At 28.7% G+C, this 27,176-nt stretch overlaps 1 protein-coding gene across 1 annotated transcript; it reads right to left on the bottom strand.

The window, feature by feature from the left end:
• Positions 1 to 19,781: 19,781 nt before the first annotated feature.
• LOC117916661 lies at positions 19,782 to 21,671 on the bottom strand. The gene is made up of 2 exons (XM_034832800.1): positions 21,563 to 21,671; positions 19,782 to 20,232 (listed from the first exon to the last, which is right to left on the bottom strand). Exons 1-2 carry the CDS (start codon positions 21,660 to 21,662, stop codon positions 19,946 to 19,948), a joined length of 387 nt encoding a protein of 128 aa, XP_034688691.1. The 5' UTR covers positions 21,663 to 21,671; the 3' UTR covers positions 19,782 to 19,945.
• Between the last annotated feature and the right edge of the window lie 5,505 nt (positions 21,672 to 27,176).

Raw genomic sequence — 27,176 nt, 5'->3', positions numbered from 1 at the left:
GTTTGGTTGTCCCACATGAGAACTCCTCTATCTTCATCTTTATACTATATTCTTTCACTCCTGGATAGGATATTTGGGACCCTTTATGCTTCCTGGCCATTATTATGGAAGGCCCAGGTGGTTTCCAACAAATCTTGGCATATTCCTTAGCACTTTTGGGATTAATTTTTCATCGAATTCATAATGGTATTACAAAGAAATCAGATGGAATTTCTAAATTTTACAAAAAAAAAAAAAAACAAAAGGGAAAGAATCAAACACTTGGCAGAGATTTTGTTTTGAGAAGACATTTCCTCTTATATTAAAATTAAGTGAGGAAAAATGTTAAGCTATTGTAGCCATATATATAGCACAAAAGATCTCAATCATTGAACATATATGATGAGATCTAGGTCTTGAATAAAAATACAAACGAATGGACTCAAGGTGCATAGATACAAATAATTAGACTAGGATACAAATAATGATACTTGAAACTTGAAAAAACAAAATATATATATATATATATATATATATATATATATATGAATAATATCACTTGATTAATGGTACATTTTCCATAAGTACTGAAAAAATACACTTAAATACTATAGTTAAGCCTTAAGTTAAACCACTTTGGAATCTCTGACTTGAGAAACAAAGTGAAAGGATACTGGAAGACAGAAAATTTGAAAAGCCTAATTTTCTCTTATTTTAGAATAAATAAAGATGTGAAATTCGTAACCTACACTGATCTTCCAATCTTTCACTAACCAGGCCAAACCACGATCTTAGTTCCTAAACCCTTCCATGCTTCATCTCCCTTTTATTTTACTCCATCTCTACTTTGGAATAAAGAAAAAAGAAAGAATAAAGAGAAAAATAATGATAGGAGAGAGGGAAACTACCTCAGTTGGACCAATGCAACAATGGAAGATTCCTTTTTTTTTCTTTCTTTCTTTCTTATTTTTTATTGAGAAAAAAAATGTAGTGAAAGGAAAAGGGAAGAAGTCATATGAAAATATATAAGACTCCAACCAACTGAAGGGCAATAGCAATGTTGATAAAATCAAACCGATCATTGAACCAAAAAAGTTATCGGTTCACTGTCAATGGTTTGACTAACCGTTGTTAAACCAATGATTTTATAAATATAAAATTTACATTTTATTAAATTTAAAATATATATAATTAATATTTTTAATAATATTTTATTTTAAAATTTTGATATACCAAATTAAATTATGAATATAAATATGAATATATTAAATAAAACATGTAAATATTTAAATATGAAGATATATTTAACATGAAAAAAATTTTAATATTTAAGTTTTCTATCTATTTTATTATTTTAAAAATTGAAAATTATTATATTAGTTAATTATAGTATTTTCATACTTATTATTAATAATTATTATAAGAATAAACTTGAATATAAATAACTAAATATTTATATTTGTTCAAATATTTCATATGATGGAATTTTGAAAGGAGACTGAATATATAAAAGTTCCATTACCGTATAATAAAAGGCCCTCCCACCGTGGTGGTTTCTCACCCTTTGGGTGAATAGCAAGGTTTTGGTTCGAGTCCTGCCAAGGAGACACAGTTTATTTTCATTATTTGACCAAATCCCACACCGGCTCAGCTAAAATCGGATGGTTCGTCTGATTGGATGGTGTTTGCCTGGTTCGACCAGCGGTCCAAATGTAAGATAGTCTAATCGAGATCTGGTTAATTGGCTGTGTTTAAAACATTGGGCAATAGTAACATCAAAGGGTGAAGTGTGTTTTTTAAGTATAGAAGTTTTTTTTCTTTTTTTTTATTTAAGAAAAGGAAAATAAAATCCTTAAAAAATAATTCACATTTCATACTATTACCATTGAAATCCAAAAAAAAAAAAAGAGAGAGAGAGACAGAGAGAAAATAAAAGAAAAATTCATTATGAATTATCTTACAAATAGGTACAATACTATTAGAATTTAAATAAGCTTAATAAAGAAAATAAAGACTAATTTACTCTTACTTCTAAAAAGAAATAAAATATTTGAATTTAGAAGATATTCTTGTTTGTCTAACATAACAATAATATCTAGGTTTCAAAACTTTTTTTTTTCCTTTTTATTTCTTCAAAAGACAATAATATTGGTGCTAGGAAAATAATAAACATTAGATGGATTTTTGGACATAAAACGTGTTGCTTGCAAGAGTGATATTTGTTTATTTACTTATTTATTTTTATGATTATGATAGAATAGAGAGGAGTATATGATTTAATTGAATGTATATTTTAGTATGAATATGAAAAATGCCTCAAATATAGGAAATCAGAAGAGGAATTATTGGGAATACTCAAATTATAATTTTATGGAAGATATCTAAAACTCCATGCCTTTCACTTGTTATTTTTTCCTTGCAATTTTAGAACTTTTAATTTGCCGTCTATTTTCCTAAAGTTTTTAGGTTGTGACATTGTACAAGGAAAATGATAATTTAAGCACAATAATAATAATAGAAAAGATATAATTTAAGTACTAAATACTGTTGAATGTGCATATCAGTATAGAAAATTTGATGAAAAGAAAAAATCATAAGGAACAAAGATTTTCCCATTGACTAAAGTAGAAAGTACAAATACGTTCTTTGAAGAATTGAAAACTTCAAAGCCTTTACTTTTAATATATGAGAACTTGAAGACTTAAGTGTTTGAGGGAATGAAGATTTAAGCTACAAATGTGGCTTTCTCTCTCTAGAATTTATTTTGTAGGCCTGTTTCCCTATTTACAGATGTTGGTAAGATTAGGTTCTATTTGCTATTAGCTTTTAGAAAACTATCTTTAGTGATTAAGATAAATTCCCAATGCCTACATCATTGTTTCTATATTGTCTAAGTAATTGTCCTTTACATAGGTAGCAAAATTTCTTCCTATTAAAATGCCAAGAATTGAATGTAAAAAATAATTTTCATCACCAAACATAGCTTCCTTGTAAATCATAGTACATCTATTATTTAAATAGATTGCATGTATGCCTAATGTGTTCAGTTTAAAGTAAAATAACTATATAGGAGGTAAAACAAAGTAGACAAAGATTGTATCTTTTGACCTAATAGATAGTGTTCCTTTATAAATAGATAAGAGTGTTCCCCAATAAATATTTAAACTAGTCCCATTATTATAGTTAAAAATTTAATTATGATATAATTTTGCAGTGTTAAGATTAGTTGTGGAATGAAGAATTTCAATGTTTAAAAGAAATTTAATTGTACAAGACATTTAGAGGCAATTTTGGATTAAGATAAAGAGTACAATTGATGTTACTCATAATTGTGAACTCATGGGCATAATTAAGGACGAGCAATTGTGCCTAGGCCCGAATAATTTAGAATAATAAGTAATACATTATTTTTGGAGCTAATGAAGGCTTTAAGTATAAGGACGATGCTTAACAAAGTGAATTGACCATAAGGTACTTATATCGAGTCATAGAGCGATCTTGTTGGCAACACACATGATGTTGTGAATTTCTAGAATCAACAAATATATAAGGTTGCATCACATAAACTTATTATAGAATACCAATCTAGAATAATTAAAACAATATAAGTGGCTACTCTATTTACATTTCTTTGAGGATACCATGAAGGAAAGCATTGTAAATATGAAGTTTAAGTATCTAAAACTATCAGCTAGAAAGAGAATAGTATGAATACTTACTAGTTTGACTAGTAATAAAGTCTCATTGCAATTAAAACTCTTCTATTCCTGTTATGGTGCAAAAATGTCTCTCTCAAGCTTAGGATTGAATTACCTAACTAATGGTGGTAGATGCTAAAAAAGAAAAAAAAAAAAAGGCTTAATATATCCTTATAGACATCAATTGGTTTTTAAGCTAAGATGGTCAAAGTTAGGTCCAAGAATTGACATCAAATTCGAGGTCATGGTTTCAAGTTGGGGTGGAACAATGTCGCTCTTAAACTTAAGAATTGGTCACTTAAAAGATGGTGGTAAAATATCATAAAAAACTTAACCTACCCTCAATATATTAAAGCCTAATCAAATAATTCATGAAAACCTTTAGTGAAAAAATGAGCCTTTAGGGATTAATTGTACTACCATTATTTACAACCTACTATGAGGAGATTTTTTATCAATATCATCCACAAGTCAAACCCAACCTTATTTTATGTTTTTATTTTTTTTATTTTTTTTTTTTTTGTGAATTCTTATAATTTTCTTTTCTTTATCATCATTCCTTATGAATAAATGTAAATGGATAGATTCACTATATCAAATCATTGCATAGAAATATTAGAATTTTATGTATCTAAGTTTATGCAACTTTTTTTTTACTTTAATTATTTGCTCAGTTAAATGAGATCAAATAACATAAAAGTCAATTGTAGTGTATAACATCCTTGTTTTAGTTATTTGTATTTCATAAAAATTGATACTAGAATCCATCTTCAAATTAAGACTACTATATATAAAATATTAATTCAAGAGAAGTGTGATATAACCCACTATGTTAGTTTTTCTGTGTTAAGCTATTACGTTTTTTGGGAGAATGACTACTTATGCTCTATTAGCCAGATATCAATCTGCTTACTAGTCATAGCTATCATAGTTAAATATCTAGCTCAACTATATATTATCAATAAAAAATTTTATCTTCTAGATTTTCATAATAAAAAAACAAAATCAATATCAAGTGTAATTTTTTTATTTAGTAAAGTTTATAATGTGGATTAATGTTATTAGGACTATGTTAGTTTAGTAAAAATATTCTACTTGAGTGCTTCATTATCAAAATTGAATTACCTTTCTAACTTAGTAATTGTACTTTTGCTATCTAAGATGTGAGGTAATGTTATTTAAGGTTTGACACTAATTTGGTAGCCATGTTATACTCAAAAGGAAATATCAAGATGACCTTAGTTAAATGTATTTATATGTCTAATAAGTTGTGTTTTTATTTATAATAGTATAAGATTTATTTCTTGATTTTAAGAGTAGATTACTTGATTTTAGATATAAGGTTATATTTAATGATATGATAGCTAATTATAGGAGAAGTTTTTATAGTCAACTATTCATATATAGATATCCTACTCGTAATGAGGAAAAAACAATGAAAGGCTTTTGGAAAGAGGAAAAGCGTTTTGGAGTTTGTAATCATGTTGTGAGATTAGAATGGTTTATGCATTTCAGTCATATTAAAATTTGGGCTTGTCTTATCTAGTGTTCCTATGATTAATGGCATGGAACTAGTCCGTTGCTTCTAGTTGTATGATTCTTAAGCTTAAGATTCTTTCATCTATTCCTACCCTCTTATAAAGAAAATAGTTGCTTATAAATTGAATTAAAATTATTTATTAATTTAATTTTATACCCATGTTCATTCGATGTACAACTTGTTTGGTTATCAATTGTATTGATTATTTTCAATACAATTCTTATTAAATGAAAATATGAGTTCTTATTAAATATTCAAACTTTAATATTAACATAACCATTTCAAAATAGTTTTCTTTATTACTAAAGTTCTATCAAGGTTTTTATTTCTCCAATCACCCTAAGCCTTAGACAACTATCATGGTAGAAAACTTTTGACTGTAGTAGTTACTATTAGTAACACTATGGAAGCTACTATAATGCAATATTAGTTAAATAAAACAAACAAAAGGAAATTGAAAAACAATTCTAGTTATCCGTTTAGTCTTGAAGGAAAAAAATGATTAAGATATATATCTTTAAATATATATATATAATCATTATTAAATTTAGTGATTAATTTACCATCTAATATTTATAGTTTGTACTAATGTCTCAAATTCCCAAAAAGTAGATTCCAAGCCTATAACATGGACAATAAGTACCTTAATCCTTTGCTTTATTGGTTTTAATATTTTTTAGATTTCATAGAAATGGTTGAAAATAAATGAATAGTATAAGTTAGGTAACCAAAATGAAGTCACATATTTATTACTTTTTTTTTTTTTTTGGATATTTGCCCCTTTTATATGGAGTCTTATTTTTCATAATGGGATACATTTGAAAGATATGATATAGAGTGTTGAACCATAGCCCTATTTAAATACCAACATTTTGATTTTTTTAAGCCATGTTAGGGCGGATTAAATCCATGTTGTAAGCAAAATATTTAGTTGCACTTGAATTTATGATTCTTGTTGTAGAGACTTGAGTTTTTTTTTTTTTTAAATGGTGCCTAATTTGTTCTATTAGTTGACAATTTGGTAGTGGTTTTCTTTTCATTCTTTGTGAACCCATACCATATCCTAGGAAGCATGTAGTTGCAAAAAAAATCAAAAAGGAAAAGAACACATTAAATAAATTGAAAAGTAAGAAATTCCGTTCAATGTTCCAATAATAATAATAATAATAATAATAATAATAAATCATTTGTGAAGACAAATAATTAGGTCTCTTCAAATTTTGGGCCATGCATTTTTTTTCAACTAATGAAATTAGATAATGTGGTGCAGTTGTTTAGGTTAGCATATTTTGTATGTTTGAGAGTTTAGTATTTGATCTATTTTGTAGTCATTTGGAGTTAATTAATGACAAGTTGGTTTATATTATACTACTTGAGTAGGTTTGGTGTGCCTTTGTGGAACAATATTTTTTAGTCATATTTCAATAACAATTATGAAAAAGTTACAAAAAAATATATTATTTATTTTTGACAAGATAAAAAAAAAAAAAGGTTAAATTACAAAGAAATGCTTATCCATTGTGAGAATATTTTGGCTCTTTGAAATATTTCAAGTATTAATAAATAAATAAAAAAACATATTCTTGAAGTTGTTTCTATTAACCTTTGCTAATAGGGTTCTAATTTTTATAGATCATGCTCTGTTGTTGACTCTTAGGCAAATGTATGGTAAACTAAAATTTCTCATTTTTACAACGCAACAATATTGGTTTCGTAAGAGCCACCATTTAGAATATTCTTAAGTGTTGATTCAAACCCATTATAAAAGTCCTAGCTTTTGAAGTAATCACTTCTCAAATATTTATCCTATTTTATTACTCACTTTATCCAAACCTATTACTATTAGAACTTTAAACTTCACATCTCATCTCCTTTTGGAATCAGCTCTATCATTAATTTTTATAAATCAATTGTACTCTCTATTTATGGTGAGAATCAATTACTATAATTTGATGGGTAAAGCCATAAAAAGTATGTCATTATGAAGTTAGGGTTCGATTTTTTATTCTCATTTTGAAATGGACAAAGGTTTGGTTTGATAGTGGTTTTTCATTTCTAATACAAGTGAAACCAACTTCTTTGTTCTATTTACTCAATCTTTATAACCCTCTTAAAAGGCCTCAACGTTCTTTTTTTTGTATTTCTTTGTTTTTTTTTTCTCTCTTTTAACTTTATATTTTAGTGTTTTCAAAGTTGTAATACCATTTTATTTTTATTTTTAACTTAGTCCTTTTATAGTTTTCCTCAAGATTTATTCCTACGTATGAGATTGATGTTCTATTTGTTTAGTGTATGTAGAGAAGTTTTATTTAAATATTTTTCCTTATTTTGTGATGAGGCACTTGGTGATGTTTTTTATACTTTGGTTGTTGGTTTAATAACTTGTTTGGTTAGGGATAAGTAGGAAGTAGGAAGCAATTATAAGTTTTCCAATCGTAGAGATGTTATTTTGTGGAAAATGTAAAAATTAAAACTTTAATTATTATGCTAAGCCTTTTTCCAACTATGGTTTTGTACTTTACATTCATATTTTAAACATCAAGATACTTTCTTAATAACCAAATTATTTCTAATCTTTATGATATGAAATGAACCACTTCTTGGGGTGATATGAACATATGAGAATACCATTACTTTGACACTTTAAATATAAAAGTACCATAAAATATCTTGAAGGTATATAATCTATTTCCACTTTGCATGAAATGCTTCAAATTTTACCCATTATTTCAAATATGAGTGTCAATATCTCCAATCCTCTTCTTCAAAATTAAAGAATTTTAAAATTAATGTAAAAGTATCTCTTGGAGATATTCAATTTTGATGTAATGTTTAGTTCAACTTTCATTTTTATCATTGATATTTCATATGTGCATTATATTCCAATAACATATGCATTTTTTGGTTTTCTCATTGTATAATGGATGTTGATCTATGAGATTAGAATTAGTATATTATTTTTTATAATAAAATTAATCTCATTATAGAATCGTACCATTAGCTAATTTTTTTCTAATGTACTTTTTTTCCCTTATACTAACCCTAGCTAATGTTTGATTGATATTAAACATTCCTAATTGCAAATGGAAGCTTATGTCATGAAAAGATATACTTGTAATCAACCAAAATATCTTAAAATATATCAAAACAGCTAGTCTTTTAGTGACATTTACTAGGCATTATAACTTTCTTTTTTAAATTAATGCAATGCAAGATGTGTTGTGAAAATATGAGAGGTTACTTAATGTACCTTTCACTTTTTATGAAAAGTTAAGAGTATGTATTTTTATAATCTTTGTAAAACACCACGGTAGATAAATCCATTCATTTTAAGGGTTACTGATTTGCTTAATCCTTGTTTCAGCTCTATCCATAGCAAAATGGAAGGTAAAAAAGAATGCAAAAATGAAGATTGAGTTATGGTTATTGGAACACAAACTAGTAAAGGGGCATGGCCATGCTACCAATCATTTAAAAGAATGGAGTTGGATCATTTTCTGCATACATTATGGTATGACCTTAAGCTTATTTTCTTATAATGTTTTCTCTTTTTCCTTGCCTAGTACTATTGTTTTTCTTTTCCTTTAAAGGGATAATAACCTAAATTATGTTTATTTTAAGAGGCTGAATATGTGTGTATGGAAACTTGTTTTTGTGTGCATTTGGTGGTTATGATCCAACTTAATTTTTTTGCTTCTTAAATTCCTAAAAAGTGAAAAAAAAAAAAAAAAAAAAAACCATTTTCTTAAATTAGTATCATGTATAAATTTTACAATTTTCACAAGATCATCTATTTCTTTTTTTATTTTCATAATGTAGGATTACTTCCAATGGATAGTAAGTACAATGGTACGAGTGGAGTCGGAAAAATGTATGGTTTCTTATATATTTCATTTTATTAATAACTTTCTCATATTTTATGGTAATTTTCTTTATTGGTAAGGTCTTTTTTATTTAGTGTCAAGTTCAAAAATTATATTAGGAAGCAATTTTTTTATAGTTGCTTAATAATAAATAATATTAATGAACATGCCGGAAACTTCTTTGCACTCCTACTCTAAAAGAGTTTCTATTACCATGTCGACAACATATACATATGCTTGATAATAGTAACTCATTTTTCTACTTAAAGGGATAATATATAATTAAAAAAATTTACCAAGCCCCTCTCATTCAAAAATTCAGGCTGAAGCTATTATTTTGTGGCAGAGTTTAGCGACTAGTGTTCTTGTAAATAAAATTTAGGTTGTTACAACTCCTAGTGTTAAAGATTAAATAATAAAATGTGATTTTAAACAATAAAATTGAATATTGCATCTCAAAATCATAAAACTAGTTTTAAACTATGTTTAAAATGGGTTTATATGATGAGAGAGAAGTTATGGAAAACAAAAGTACAAGAACCCTAGATTGATACCCTTATTTTTAGTTTTAAAATGGTATTTATACTCTTAAACATGTTACCTTTATTTGGTAATGTGCCGCCATTGTGTGACCAGGGAATGCATCAAACTAAAGACAATTTTTTACACATTCACTTTGAGAAATATGCATAGATGTTGGCATAAGGGGTTTTAGTCTTAAATGGATATATGGAAAATCTATTTAACATTAATTTTGTACAAGGTTTAAGTAGCAATCCAAGTAATGAGACCTACTCATCTTACATATTCACTTGAAGTGTGGCTAGACTTTAGGGCAAATTTTCCATGAGACTACCAAGGCAATTGATACTCCCAAGCTCCAAAATGTAGTCATTCACCTTAGAGAAAATGATTAAACTTGACATTAGAGTCAAGAAACTTGCAAAAATGTCTACTAATGTAAAAACACATCAACAAAGTTGGACATGCCATTTTAGCTTTAAAATAACTAATTATAAGATGCAATTAACACAAGAAAACCTCAAAATGATACATAGAAGGCATTCTCAATCATTTTTCACCATTGTCTCCACCCACATGGCCTCTTACCACTATTACCTTGCTATTTGAGTTTAGGAGTTTTATAATAGTAAAATACACAATGTTTTCAGAGCTGGATAGACCATTGAATCGGAAAAGTTATCGGTTCATGATTCACTAGTCGAATGGTTGAACCGCAATCGAACTAGTGACGTCATAAATATATAATTTAATATATTATATAAAATTATAATTAATTATAAAAAAAAATTAGGGATATAAATATAATTCACACTTTTAAGAATATTTTATCATTTATATTTGATATCATCAAATTAAATAATGATGAGTTTAAATATAAATATATTAATATTTTTAATTTTATGCAATAAAATATATATAATATTTGAATGTGAAGATATAATTTAAAATAGAAGAAAAAATATAATATTCAATTCTATTATGTAAATAGTATTTACATATAAAAAATTACATATTTTATTATATTAATACTTATCATTACAAAAATAAATATTCACTTAAATATTTATGTTTATTTAAGAATTTAAATTAATGAAACTTTAAAAGAAAACAAAAACAAAAACCCTTACATTATTGGTTTTTTGTAAAAATTTACACAAAGCTTATAGATAGCCCAATGGTAGCTATGACTGGTTTGATAAAATGAACCGAACCAAAAAATTCTCCATTCGACGGTTCGACCAGTTGGACAAACTGATTTGGTCTGGTTTTAAAAACACTGATAAAATATAACATCTTAAATATCTAGAAACAAAACCTTTTTCTTTTCTACACACCTCAATTGTTTTTCGTTATTTTCTCTTGTCACAACTTTTTACATCACTATTATAATGTTATTTTTTTGTAACAATATTGGATAATGTACATTTTCATGTTACATGCCCAAAATCAACTTTGACCTAATTTGGTGTTATTTGATTCCACATGACTATTACTCATTTATTATTTATGTGCTTCACATCATTGATACTAAAAAATTTGTTGAGAACTTTATGCTAACTTTCCTTTTAGTGCATTGATATTAATTTCCTCTATTGCAAAATGTGTCTTAATGACAAACGCTCCTAATTAAGGACAAGTGGTTCTGCAAATTGTCATAATACATTACAAAAAGGAAAGTTTATATAACATAATGCCAATATGCAGGAAAGACGACTGCTGTAGACCCAATTGATAAAGATATGAAATGATGTGAAAAGGTCAACCTAATGAAGCATGATCAACTGCCACGTAGGAAGTACCCAGAGGGAAATTGGTCTTGTTGCAATCACTATAAGAGACTTAATTCTCCTTTCCAAAACATGGTTGCTCATAGGGAGGAGGAAAATTTGAATCATGTATTGAGCAATGTAAAGGAAAATAGAAGTGGTTTAGCTTGCAATGACTAGTTCGAATAAAAAGTAGAAACTCCATTGTGGGAGAATGACTTCTTCTACGTCATTGTTACTTTCTTGCTTTTATCCATACCATGTAAGTTGTTTTTATCTTATATTTTAAGATACTTAGTGATTGACATTTAAAAAGTAAAATTGTGAACTCAAATTCTCGATAATGAATGTGTTATAAAACATTGGTTGTAGAAATGTTAAGTAGTAACCCTTCTTAACTTCTATTAGAATTTTTATATTTTATATGAATAGTTTATTGAAAACTACATAAAATGGTTTCCAATACATGTCCCAACTAGTATATGGTTTGCCTTTTTAAGCATGGTTCTACTTATAGGCTCCAAATAAGATACCTCATATGTTTTCTAGTATTACTTCTTGCTAAGACCATAATATATCACTAATCAGATTTTGTATGATGATATGCAAATTCAATAGTGTTTAATACTTAAATTATCTATTATTATTATTGTTGTTATTATATTTTCATTTTCCTTACGCAATGATAAGTAACCTAAAATCTCTAGGAAAATGGAAGGCAAACAGAAATTCTTATTTTGAAGATAAAATAATAAGTGAAAGGCATTGAGTTTTAGATTCTTCCATAAAATTATAATTTTAGTATTCCCTATAACACCTCTTCAAATTTCCTAGCTTGGAGTCATTGTTTCATATTCATATGAAAACATATATTCAATTAAATCATATCCCCTTTCTTCTTTTCTTTTTTTTCTTTTTTAGAATTATCAATGAATAAATAAATAAATGCATATCATTCTTATAGAAATACATTTTGTACAAAATTTCATATACATATCTTTTTTTCCTAGCCCTAATATTGTGTTTTGAAGAAAATGAGGAAATAAAAAGGAAAAAGAAAAGCTTCAAGGCCTAGATATTTTATCTATTATGTCTTGTAAACAAGAATTATCCTCTAAATTCAAATTTTATATTTGTTCTTTCGTTTCATATCTTCTCTCAAGATATAAATAGAGAATAAAAACATTCTTTATCAAACACCTAATTGAAGATAATGCATCAAAATCTCATATATCCATAAATCATAAAAGAATATGGACATTCTAATCATGACATAAATTTATTTATAAAGCAAAAATAGCCTCAAGAAGAAATAATCAATTCCCTTAAGTTTTATCAATGATAAATGTCTAAAGTAAGAACCTGTACAAGATTACTACACGAACCTTGCACAATCCTTAATCACAATAAGGTTAAAAAGTTTATTTGCTCTATGGTCATGTACAACCTTTCACAACTAAATGCAAGCCTTCCAAAAAAAATTCTCAAACCATAACCTACCCACAAAAATATATTCGAACAAGTAGAACAAAAAATCCCTAAAACTCCAAAGAATTATAGATAAAGAAGTAAAAGTTCAAACCTTTTGGTTCTAACCATAAGAGAAAGGAGAACTATAGATAGCCATATGTTGGTGAGGTCTTTAAGCTATACTAATTCAATTCAGGAAAAACCTCTAGTGAGATTGTTGTTGACTTGGTAGAATGAAAATTTAGAGATGCAATTGTTGAGAGTGTGAGAGTTACGAAAGAAAACCTAAGGCTGAAAATGAAAATAAGGTGTTTATATATCTAAATTAGGGTTTCTTATGGGTGATAAACAATTTGAATGTGGGTTGACTACAACTCAACCCATTATTTTAATGGGCTAAATGAGTTGACTAAATTCTAACCCAAACTTATTTATGTTGAGCCCATACCCTATTATTTTGGATTTGATTTGAGTTGTCTTACTTTTACCACACATACCTCAAATTTAACTAATAAATTTTGAAAAACAAAAAAAAGAAAAAGAAAAAACTAACTTGGTTCAAGTTTGGTGCACATATTTTGCACTCAATAAAGCCTCGAATCACACTTATATGTTTTTTTTCCCCTTTATGGTTAGGTTACTTAGTATGAAAAGTATTGACTATAACAACAACTATTCATATGATTGACTCACAATATACAATTATAAACTTTATGATTTTAGTTGTAATTAGCTATAAAAAAAATCGGTTTTGTTATTAATCCAAATCGACTTAGATCAATTATTATTATTAAACCAAACAACCAATTAAATCAATGTATGAAATTGATGAAATCAAATCAATTTAATTTTAATACTCAAAACCATAAAGTTTGCTTGCTATACTCACCATTCTTATCCTTTTTTAAACTTGAGGATGAGAAGTTTGAATTTTTTTTCTTTCTCTTTTTAGCAATTGGAGACTAAAATCAACAATCAACGAGTTATCTTAGGGACTTAAATCAGGGGAACACTCACAACTTGTTTTCCATAATTCATATGGCCAAATAAAAATATTAAGAAAAATGAAAGAAATGGCCCATTAGATAACAGTTAAGGATCTATAATTAATATAATTTAACGGTCATGATTTTGTTTCCTAAATATACAGGAAGCTAATGGGAAAATATTAATTGCATTATTTCTCAATATTTTAGGATTGCTATTTCCCAAGAATAATGAAATTAACATAAGCCAAAAAAAATAGAATTATAATAATATTATTAAAATAACCCAATAGGGTTTTAATTAATCAACTAGTCCAATTTAGAAATACTGGCCTCTCACCCCTATGCAACCTTAAGTAATTATTAAAACATCTTTATGCACACAAGTGAGCTAAGAAACAATTCAACCCTCATCAACCATGTCATCAAGGTATATGAGCTCGAGTAGAGACCATTACAACCCATAGGAAAATATCGGTTCCCTCATAATCCAATTTTGAAGTTGACTCAACATTTCACTACAAAGAGTCAATTGCACTCTAGTACCTAAAGTAAATTACAACGATATACTAATTGCTAGAGTCCATGACCGACTATCCACTATATATGGTCCCCCCATGAACTAGTTGTCTGCAGTCTGTCAAAGAGAAAGTCATCATCCTTTCAAGACTACCTTTACCATCTTTGAGTTAAAAATTATCCTATTACTCTAGCTCAATAAAAGCATATGTCAATTTTCACTAAAGGAATTACTATGGACCCACATATTTCATGATTACATGTCCTTAGGATCACCCAAAGGGAGACACTGTCTCAAAGTCCATTAGATATCACGGTAACTCTATTGAGAATACCTATTCTACCAACATTTATCAACGGTGACTCAATCCATAAGGAATATATGATCACTTTAGGATCTTATTCATAGGTTAAAGTCACTACTAACTTTGGTATAAGCTTAATATTCTCTCAAGGTTGAGAGACAATAGAATGTATTAGCTTGATGAAGTCATGACTAACCGATAGTCTTATGTCATGACTCACCATAAGTCATGTCCAATGTGTAACTGTACACACTAGTGCACTAACCATGGGAACCCCATCCCAATAGCCAATATCGGTCATCCCTCTAATTAGGAGGTGGTGAACTACAACCTCAAATGAATTTCCTAAGTCCACAAACCAGATGTGAACAAATCATCTACTTGTAAGGAATCCATAACTTGGATCTTTTGTGCAATTCCTAATGTACCTAAGTCATATACATTCCAAAAGATTCTAGGTGAAAATGCTTTTGTGCAATTCCTAATGTACCTAAGTCATGTACAATGCAAAAGATTCTAGGTGAAAATGCTTATAAAGTATGCATGAGATATGGATAAATAAAAGTGAAACAAAAATATCATTAAATGAATAATGAATTCCAAATCTATTACATCATGGCACGATTTTTAGGGCTCTATCCTAACACTTGAGACTTAGATCCTCCAATCATGTGACCAACTAATACAATCTAACTCATGAAGAGTATGTGCAAATTCCACTAAAGCAATTATTATAATTACAAATTTCACGATCATAAATCCTTATGATCACCCATGGGGACATGTTATCTCAAACCCTTGAGATATCATGGTACCTATCTTGAGAATACTTATTGTTATTTGTCTTAATCAATGGTACCAATCCATAGGGAATATATGACCACTTTAGAGTCTTACCCGTAGATTAAAGCCATTGATGACCTTAACACTAACTCAAGATTGAGAGCTCATGCAATAGAGTAGCTTAGTGAAGTCATCACCACCCTATAGCTAATATTATGACTCATTGTAGGTCATGCCCAATGTGTAATTATACACACTAATGCACTCACTATGGAAAATTCTTCATAATAACCATCATCTCATCCATATTAGGAGGTACTGAACTTTAACCTTAGGTGGATTACCTAAGTCCATGATTTTGGCAATGAACAACTCATCAACTTGGAAGGACTTAGACCTTTTATGCAATTTATAATGCACCCACGTCAATGTACAATGTAAGTGAAGTAGACTTTAATGCTCAAAGTAATTAAGGCACATAAATATAATAGTAAAGGGTTACCAAAATCATAAATATAAATGAAATAATATATTGTTTCATCATGTCATGTTTGTCAGTTTTCTATTCTAACAATCTATTAGATTATGACAGAAAATGTTTTTTTGGTCATTTAGAATGCCATCCTCACTCTTCTATACAAGATTGGTTCACCATTTTTATCAAACTATAATAAGCAAGGACTCTTGTTTACTATCATGCATTCATGTTGAGATTGAAGGATGGGCAAGGATGTTAAATGTTGGTATAGTTACAAGAGCCCTTTAGATATCAATAGTACAATAATGCAAGAAAAATGGTAAGAAAAATTATTTTCTCATATTTAATTATATGATAGAAAATAGAAAAAATAATTATATTTCTCACTAGTAAAAAATTTATGCATTTCAAATAATATGCTACACACATATCATATAAAGATATCAAGGTTAATTCATATCATATAACATGTTACACGCATTTCATTCCATTCAAGAAATCAAGCAATGATCAAAGCATAATGAAGCATAATTAAGCATAGGGGTGTGTAAACACAAAGTGTACATTTACGGAATTAAGGAAATAAAGGGTGAAGATAGTACCTTGATAACAATCATGGCTTATAATCCACTTGCATAAACTAGAGAGAGTTAGTTTACAAGAAATAATAATAAGTAGAAGAAGAACTTGATTAGAAACCCCATACACTACATGCATACTTATGTATGATTTAAGGTAAGACGTAAAGAAACTAACAAGTTCAAATAATATGCAACATTCACATTTCCAACGAACATACAATTACAAAATAAATCTACATAACATAACAAAAGTGAGCCTAAGACTTAAATAAAGGTTCATCTATCCTGCATGACACTACAAATAATATGCTGTCTGAGACTTCTCCAGTGGTCCGTTCCGTAAGTCCTTATAAAGTGACAACTCTAATCCTCTTATGCATGCAGAATGGATCCTCTATGTGCGTGCTGCATCTCCAAAAAAATCCCCCGAATCTGCCCGTGTTGGAGGCTGCGGGCTCCTATCAAAGTGGCAACCTGTCCTTTTTATGCGTGGTGATGATTCAGAAAGGAATCCTTTTTGCTTTCAAAATGTGGCCACCTTCCATATGCATGCTGAAAATCATAGAAAATATCCCTCAAATTAATATAACTCTAAATACAATTTAGTAGTATTAAGTATTATATTATTTTTTATTATTTTATTTTATTAAGTATTAAGTATTAATAGGGTGAAGATTATGTTTGGGTTGTTTCAACAAGTTATTTTAAGCATTAAACAACAAGCCAAATATTTTGGTTTTTTTTATTCCGTCAAAATATTTTTAAAAAATAAATAATAAATAGAAATAAAGTTAAAATATACATACAATCTAAAGTCTAAAAGCAAATTATATTCAATATTAAATTAGAAAAAACAAACACCACTATAGTTTATCCTTGAATAAGTAATGACTGAAAAGGCTATTGGCAAAACTCAATACCGAATACATAATGATTTAAGTTGATTTTAAGTTCAATTATTTTTCGGCAATTGACTTAAAACTTAGAACTTGATTTTTATTTTAAGTATTAATGTTTTTAATTATTGTTACCTTCATTACTTTTAATTAATATTTACTTTCATTAATTTTAACCAACAAATTATTGTTAAATATTCATATTAAAGTATTGTAAAACCATAAGATAACTATTATAAAATATACTCTCACTCAACATGACAATTCATCAAAAGATATTTGAGATTGAGAATAAGTTAATTATTTTAAATTAATACATAAAATTATATTTATTTTAAATTATGATATTAAGTTATTTTATCAAGCATGTTTAATCTATTTAATGACTTAAAATTAAGTTAATAAATCATATTAAGTCATTAAATTGATTAATCAAATACTCTCTAAGTTATTAATTAATAAATTTAAAGTGAGTTTAAAATTATTTAAGGACACTCAAAGAAGCATTTGAGTTATCTTAAAATATGGAAAATCTAAAAAGGAAGGGAACTCCTTAAATGCCTAACAAAGAAGCTCAATTGCCAAGAGTACAAGTGCTCTCCAATGGCCACTCTTACCTCTCAAAATTTGTGCCTAAAATACTTTTTAAAAATTTTTGGTTCTAATTGGTTTTGTTTCATTCTTTTAATTTATTAGACTTCTTATTCTATTTTTCCTAGGTTTCAATTTACCTATATAAAAACAAATATTTTTCATAGCATATGGACACGTGATTCGAAAGTTTTTTTTTTTTTTTTTACTATTACGTACTTTGTTATTGTTCCCAAATTAACTCTTCAAAATCTTTCAAGTAGCTAGATAGAAAGAAACACAAGGTTTTGCATCAAGAATAAAAAGAGGAATATATTTGCTAATTGATATAAGTTCTTCAGGAGACGGAAATGTCCAATAAAGTAAAATCATACATTGTCTTTAATACAAGAGAATTTTATCTACAATCAATTAAGAATCATAGTTGTATGCCTACAAAGGTATTATAGGTTGTTTTCACATATGTTGGGTAACCTATTGTGTATGTCACATGTTGACTTTTCATTGTATCTTATTCCAGATGGGATGCATGTGTAGGAATGACTATGAAAAATCATTCTAGCCCCAAATCAATAGGGTGCATTCAAAACTATCCTGGGATCTCTAGATCTATGCAATAGAAGCATAAATGAATAAAAAAGTATAGAATACCTACAATCAGGATGTTCCTAAATCGATCCAATTGGTGAAAGGGGTGATGTGAATCTCAAACACCTTGTGATCAAAAACCCAATGACTCTCTCCTAGACCTTGGCATACAAGGATGGTGGAATCCTCTTTGATGGAGGCTAGGGTTCTCTCTCTTTGGAAGACCGAATGACAAGAAATACAAGCCTTAAAACCTTTCAAGGGGTTTATATAGGCTCACATATAAGCTTTAAAGATTTGGGCCCATCTTAAGCTTGAGTTTACATAATCTAGCTCATTGAGTCTTAATTAATTGAAACTATTGGTCTCCAATTAATTTATTAGCCTAATCAAGAAAGAACATTCATAAGCTCTTATATAACCTTACATTTTTTCCAAAATGCTCTTATGTAGACATATGAATGATAAATCCAAACATCCTTAAAATAATGTATCACCTAGAAATATAAGCTTGATTGAAAACCATTGAAACCCATAGGAAAATATTAGTTCTCTTAGAATCCAATTTTGAAGTTAACTTAGCATCCTACTATAGGGTGCACTCCAATATCCTATCATATTAAAACAAGGTATGAAGCTTAGGTTGGTGATAAACTAACCACTACATTCAAGTTTCTTATGAACTAGTGTTCATAATCTACTATATATTAAGTACTTTACTATTATTCTTGAACTTTCAAAATCTTTCAATTAGCTAGATAGAAAGATAAATATGGTCAAATAACCTACCATAATAGAAAGTCATTGGAATTCACTAAAGAGTACAAGGTGTTCCATCGAGGACAAAAAGATCAGGAATGTATGTGCTAATCAATATAAGTTCTTTAGGAGAAGTAAAAGTCCAATCAAAAAAAATTATTTATTCTTTTTAATACAATTGAATTTTATTTGCACTAAATTAAGACTCATAGTTTTACGCCTACAAAAGGTTTGTAGGATGTTTTCACATATGTTGTATAACGTATTTTATGTAGCTTGTAGAGTACTATTCATAGTCTCTTATTCCTTATCCTTCAATTCTATTAATAAATTTAAATAAAAATCAATAGAAGAAATTATGAATTGAATTTTGTAGGACTGGGAGCATGTTGGAATCATAAGACTAATCTTATGAATACAGAAAATATCATTTGGTCCATTAAGGAAGCAAATATGAGAAAGCTCCGCTTTTCATTTATACATAACATATGGTTGATATAAACTAATTTACATTTTTTTTCCATTTATATCCCATGCCTCATCTTGATTCATCACTTTCTAAAACTGGGAATCGTAGAAACCGCACGCATTGTATAAATACTTCAGCATTATACATGCCTAAAACCCATGAAAAATAAAGATAAGAAAAGATGAGGTCAAGAGCAGAAAAACCAAGCGAGCCAGTCCAATATGATTGCTACTGCAACCATTGCGACCATTATGGTGGGGTTTGCTCTTATTGTCAGTTGGTTGATTGTTTAGGGTACCGCCTCCACTATTTTCAGTCCCACCATGACCGCCACCGCCACGTCGATCAACCATTACCTCTTGTCCAAATGATATTTTGGTCAATTCATGATTCTTCCATGTCCCTCCATTGCTAACATTGTGTTTTTCATCATAGGCTGGAAGAGTACCACCATGTCAAAAGTATATATTTTTTCTTGGGTATGCATATATCATGCAACTATTTATTGGTATATTTTTCTTTAGCATGCATGATATAACACCATGTAGCATGTGAGTAAATATTCTTAGTGAATGAATATGGAGAGAGCTTAGTGGATGTAGAATAATTTTATGCCAACAATCAGGTAAGAACTTAATGGATATGGAATATTTTTATGGAAACAACCAAGTAAAAGCTTAATGAATATGAAATATTTTTATCCAAACAATAAAGTAAGGTTCAGATAAGTAGAATATCTTTATGGAAAACAGTCAAGGTTCAGACATATAGAATATTTTCATGGATAAACGTCAAGTAAGGTTCAGACATATAGAATATTTTCATGCAATTAATATAATAACTTTGCTTTTGTGGGGAAAGTTTAGTGAATGCTGAACATTTGCTCCTGGATGTGGAATATTTTTATTCAAATAGTCAAGTAAGGTTTGCTTTCTAGGATAGTAAGGAAAGTATATTAATTGTCCTTTGTCATTTTTCTTTTTTCTCTTTTCCTATGTGGGGGAGGCTTTTTGGCATATGGTATCAACTTTAGCCTAGTAAATATTTCTGTCTTTCTAGGTTTTTATAATTACAACACCAAAAATATTTATCACTCAAATTACAATGCATTAATTTGAGCAAAAGAGCATTAATTATTCTCATCATGTGCTTTGTCAATATGTTGGTAATAGTCATAATAGAATTTTTTTTTTTTAATTTTAAATAGCATATATAGAATTTTTAGTCTTATTAAATTTTAATTTATAACCTAAATAATAAAACTCCTTTTATTAAGTTTTCAATCAAAAGCATGTTCCCATCTTTGTCAACTTCTATTCAAATACTTTTAATGACTCTCAACTCTCTTTTTCTCAAATCTTCTAACATGGTACAGTGGAAAATGTTTCACCTTTTATAATTTCATTTAAATTTTTAAATAAAACATACTATTTAATAAATTAATAAACAGTAATTTAAAATCCTAAAGAAAAAATCTGTCATAGAAAACTTTGAAAATACAAGTATGCATGTGTGGGTATGTTGCATGCCATGAATATGTAGTGTTCGAACAATGTTAATCGTCAATGGGATCACATAGTAATTGTTCCCCATGAGAAATCAAAAGAAATATTACAGGAAAAAGAGGCCAGGGAATAATAGAATGGTTTGCAGTTTAAATTACAAAGTATAGAGAATCAAAAAGAAAAAGAAAAAGAAAAAAAGAAAAAAGAAAAAGGAAAAGAAAAACCAAAATATAGTAAGTAAATAATAAGATAAGTACGTACCTGAAACCAAAGGGTTTTTGAGAGGATTTTGCAAAGGATTTGAAGACGGCTGAAGGAAGAAGAGAAGCACGAGAAGCAATCCCAATTTTCTCATTCCCATTTCACTCCTTTTGAGTTGTCTTGGATGAGAGTTCCTCTGGTCACGTTCATTTTTATATTATATTCTGTCACTTCTAGAAAGGGGATATGTTCCTTCTTGTGCTTTGTGGCCCACTAACCAAATTCCTACAGAGGTTTCCTACCAGGGTTTAGGAAATTTCTTGACAATTTCCAAAAACTTCTTTAACCTAATAGAATTACAACGAATTGGTAAGGAAATTGGAAAGGGATTTTCTCATGGAAAATACAAAAGGGGAAAAAAAGTGAAAAAGTAAGATAAGCCCATCATAACGAAGCTCGAATGCCAACCTATTTGAAAGTAGTTAAGTTACCATATCCTTTCTCTTTTCTAAACTTGAAGGAATATAAGGATTCACTTTTGAATTCTCAAAAATTTTGATTAATTATTTTATTGATAAATTCTCTATCTCAAGTGGTGAATAGAATCACAAAAAAAAAAAAAAAAAAAAAATTAAAATAATCACTCTATTTCTATAACATAAGTGTCCCCTCTATTTCCGTAGTATAATTGTATTCTCTTTCATTTTCATTCAAAAAAGGAAAAATTTAAGGAAAATGACTTTTTTTGAAAGCATGTTTTTTTATATTTTTCTCGAAGAAAGTAAAAGAGTTTATATATATATATATATATATAGACAATACCTCCCTCTATTTCTCATTTTATTAGGTAAGGCCATATCAACCCACTCGAACATGCAACCCAACTCTAACAATACTCAGTAATATATGCTAATTTAACAATGCACCCTCCACTTGTTTTCTATATGCGGATATGGACCAACTAAAAATTGGAGGGTAAAATAATGGAATGAATTGCTGACTTGGTTACAATGGTGGTTTATATCCATAAATCCCAATCCCACATAAAAAATTGGAAATTTGTTGCATTTTTTATTATTTCCCTAGGACATCATGGTATAGGACAAAAAAAAATTATCTCACTCTCATAATGGTTTTCATAACCAGTTGTGTGCTGCTCAGCAAGAAATGGATTCAGAAGAGGCATCTTTGATCTTTTATTATGACAAATCTAAAAAAAGAAAAAATAATTAATAACTAATAACTAATAAAAATAATTTAACACATTTATATTTTGGAATGAACTATTCATATGTTATTAAATAGAAATAATGAATGTCAATCTTCGGTAGTTTTGTCATTGTCCGACTGTTCTCGAATGGAATATCATTTCAACGATGTAAATTATCACAATGTAATAAAAGAATCAATTAAAAAAAGATACCCTAATTTGAATTCGTGGGTCCTTTGGGAACAATCCTTCAAAATATGAATTTTTATTCATTTTACCATTTAATAATTTATAATCATATCTTGGTAATTAAATATTTCCAACTTGACAACCTTTCATTTGTCTATTAGTATAATTAGATACTTCTTCACTTGGCCCACAGAAACTAGTGGTTTCTCAACAATTATGCTTGTGTGATTGCTAGATGTCAATGGGATGTATCAACACTTTCAATCAACGGATTTGGTGAATGGTTATTATTTAGGCTAAGACAAGTAAATACATTAGTATTGGTTCTAGATGATAATAACCTTGAGTAGTACATATCTTAGTAATTACTTCTTTTTTTTAATCTAGCATTAATCATCTATAAGATAGAAGTTTGATCGATCACAACTCAATTTTAATGAATTTCAATTTCGGTTATAAATTAAGTTTCTAATTTAAAAGTTTCAATCTATAACATAGCTCTTTGGGTAATAAACTTCAAGCATTTATACCTTGTAAACTGACTTATCACTCTTGAAATTTTCCTGGGTATCATAAGTAAGGAAGAAAATGTCGCGAAATGTCGGCGATATATCACCGATATATCGCGTATCGGAGGCGAGCGAAACGACATTTCAAGGAGATATGTCGGAGGGGCGATTTTTCGCCAAAAATCTCGGCGATTGGCAATAAATCAGCAATTTATTCAAAAAATCACCTGGGAAGCCCTTTTATCGCTGATTTATTGACGATATATCGCCGATTTTTTGGCGATTTTTGGCGAAAAATTGCCCCTCTCTCTCCAGCGTGATCTGACGGCCCAGATCATGCCCGTGTTGATCCGACAGCCAGATTTGAATCCCAACATTAACAAAGAGATCCAACGACCAGATTGCTTCCAAATTGTGATCCGACGGCTAGATTTGAATCACAATGTTAACAAAGAGATCCAATGGCCAAATTGCTTCCAATTTGTGATCCAACGGCCAAAATTAAATTTCAACGGTAACTTAAGGTTCCAACGGCTATTTTGGCCCAAATTTCGTCTATAAATAGCCCATTTTGCATCAATTTCATCCATTTTTGCTTTGATTCTTCATTTTCTCTCTTATTACTCCAATTTTTTTTAAGGTTGCTCAATTATTCAATCATTTTAAGGTATGTTTGTTTGAAATTGTAATTAATTTTGTTTGCTATAATTAATTCATGCATTTTTAATTAATTAGTATGTTTACATTCAATTGTAATTAATTTGTATATTTTTATTGAATTAATTTAGGTTAATTTGATTATTTAATTATAAATTGATATATTTATTTTAGATGATTATTTGTGATTTAGATTCATATTTAGAATTACATTAAACTAGTTAACTTAGCTAAATTATTTAATTAATTTAATTAACATGGTAAATTATGTAATTAATTTAATTAACATGAACTACTATATATGGAATATTAAATATGCTCAATTTTTTTTATTATCACGATTTATTTTCATTTTCAATTATGATTAATTTCAATATTTAGTAAATTTATCATAGAATTACATTTAAATTTAAAAAATTAACTTAGCTAAATTATTTAATTAATTTAATTAACATGGTAAATTATGTAATTAATTTAATTAACATGAACTACTATATATGGAATATTAAATATGCTCAATTTTTTTATTATCGCGGTTTATTTTCATTTTCAATTATGATTAATTTCAATATTTAGTAAATTTATCATAGAATTACATTTAGATTTAAAAAATTAACTTAGCTAAATTATTTAATTAATTTAATTAACATGGTAAATTATATAATTAATTTAATTAACATGAACTACTATATATGGAATATTAAATATGCTCAATTTTTTTTTATTATCGCGATTTATTTTCATATTCAATTATGATTAATATCAATATTTAGTAAATTTATCATAGAATTACATTTAGATTTAAAAAATTAAATTAGCTAAATTATCACTACTACAAAAATAATTTATGGTGTCACTTTTCAAATAATGACACCATAAGGTTTATAATTAATAAAGGTGCCACATCATATTAAAAATCTTCAATTGAGGTAGTTAGATGATGTTAGTTTTATATTAATAGTGTCATTTTTTGGGAAGTGACATCATATAAAATAATTTTTTTTAAGTATTATAACTTAATGAGCCTACTTGAGCCCACTTTTAGAATTAATAATGAGCACCAATGTATAAAAAGCCCATTGTTTCCACATGACACCCACAATCCAAAAAATCTCAGTATACAAACCCTATATATAATAAAAATCATAATCTTCTTCTACCTTTTCTCTCACCCATAGTCAACACACTCACAACCGACATTCTTCTCTTTGTGGACTCCCAAGTAAGCCAAAATCTCTTAGATCTATCATCTTTTTTATTTTATTAATGTCATTATATTGATTGTTTCAACATTTTTGTATTATGGTTTTTATGAACTATGTTTTTTTGAGTTGTAGGGAAGAAAAACTTAGGTTTAAAGTTCTAGCATAGAAGAAAAAACCTGTAGATTAATTGATTTTTTTAATCTGAACCAAACACACAATCGACTCCATAAAAACAAGTGGAAAACAAGAAAAAATGAATGATTTTTAATATGTATTTGTGTGAGAATGATAGGTACAATTTTTTTTTGAGATATACTGCCACATAATCTTCATCCTTTCTCAAAAACGAGAGAGAGAAAAAAAAAAAAGAATGATTTTTCTGTTTGTATCTAAGTGAGAAAGAGATATAGAATTTCGTTGAGAGTATCCAACCCTAAAATGACCAATCTGGGAAGACAATATGCAAGGTGTCATCACTTGCGCAGTAGCGAAACAAAGACGACACCTTCTTATGTAAACGCATTAATTTTATCTCATACTGCCATGCTAGACCAAATCAGCCCTTAACGACAGCCACACTGTTTTGGGGGGGCTACTTTTATTCCATTATATTTAAGAAGTCGTTTGGTTGGGGTTGTCATAGAATCTTCAAATCCATTCTTTGGATTAATCTGCATGAGGATTTTGAGGAAATCTGTTACTGTTAGTGACGGAAACGTGTTACTGTTAGTACCGGAGTTAATTGTTTGACTGGGTGGGTTCCAATCAGACCCTAAGGAATGGGTCCAAAGGTCATCCATCGGAGTTAATGGAATTCATTATTGTTCTTGTGCCTTGATGTGTGAGCCCAACATGCATAGATGCAACAGTATGAGTCATGTGCAGGTAGATTTGAGTAGACACATCTTGGCATCGGGATGGCTTGAGCAAGGTGTAGTCTCCTACAATAGGAAGCATGGTGAACTAATGCATCACATGAGCAAGACTCCTATTACATGGGACATACTCCTATCACATGAGACTTCTAGTCAAAGTGGGAGATTGAGACCTGATGCAGGAAGAGAAAGGGACTCTTGACATGAGAAGACTCCTAATCGGGATATGAAACTAAATCTTCATGCATAAGGAGATAGAGAGATGTGGCATGAGAGTTTTAGATTCAGCAGGACTTGGAGTCCTACTCAAATTTGTCATATGTTAAGCTTGAGCCAGACTCAGACTAGGACTCAAAAGTTAGTCTCCTAATAGGATTAGGACTGCTTGGTACAACCTTTATAAAAGGAGGGCCTGACCTTCTAAAAAGCAGGTGAACTACCTAGTAGGAGTCTTTACAGAGAGCCTCTTGTATTTTTGTTGGAAATAAATAAGTTACAAGTTGGGGAGAGCCCCGTAATCTGTGTGTGTGCCTTGTGGTTTGGAGGAAGGCTGGTCTAGTGTGTGTTTAGGCGCTATCTGGTCTAGTTATCAATGTTGGGAATGCTATTGGCTTTGAGCTTGACTGGCCAACAAGCCTTGTCATACTTGAAACTGAACATCCTCAGGTATGTCATTTTATGCCTATAGTAAATTTGATTGTAACTTGGTATTTTATTGTTTAGGAGTATATATATCTAACATTCCTTTCTTTTTCATAGGTGTTGGATAAATGAAAGAAGAAGATAGTGAAGACACCAATTATTCGAAAATCTAAGCCTTAAAATCATCCAGTCATTAAAAATTTTCAAAAATTTGTGGATGGTTGTCTTGGTAAAGACAAGACATACCCAATACAGCTCCCTATTTCACTATTTGGTGTCGAATTTCAAACATATATATCTAGAGAGGATTGTGAATACATTATTTCATCTTTAGAGGTGTCATCAAACTGCATCTCCTTCTATTTATGGTGTGCACCTTTTATTTTC

The sequence above is a fragment of the Vitis riparia genome, chromosome 6 (assembly GCF_004353265.1).
Source record: "Vitis riparia cultivar Riparia Gloire de Montpellier isolate 1030 chromosome 6, EGFV_Vit.rip_1.0, whole genome shotgun sequence".
In the NCBI taxonomy this organism is placed as follows: Eukaryota; Viridiplantae; Streptophyta; class Magnoliopsida; order Vitales; family Vitaceae; genus Vitis; species Vitis riparia.
Note: the sequence above shows the minus strand (reverse complement) of the source record. Positions and strands in the feature narration are given on the sequence as shown.

What these genes read in the sequence shown, in the direction of transcription:
- LOC117916661 (XM_034832800.1), bottom strand. Translation starts at nt 21,662, where the DNA reads ATGGGAATGAGAAAATTGGGATTGCTTCTCGTGCTTCTCTTCTTCCTT. An exon ending in CAAAAACCCTTTGGTTTCAG is followed by an intron (nt 20,233 to 21,562) that starts GTACGTACTTAT and finishes GTACTCTTCCAG; the next exon opens with CCTATGATGAAAAACACAAT.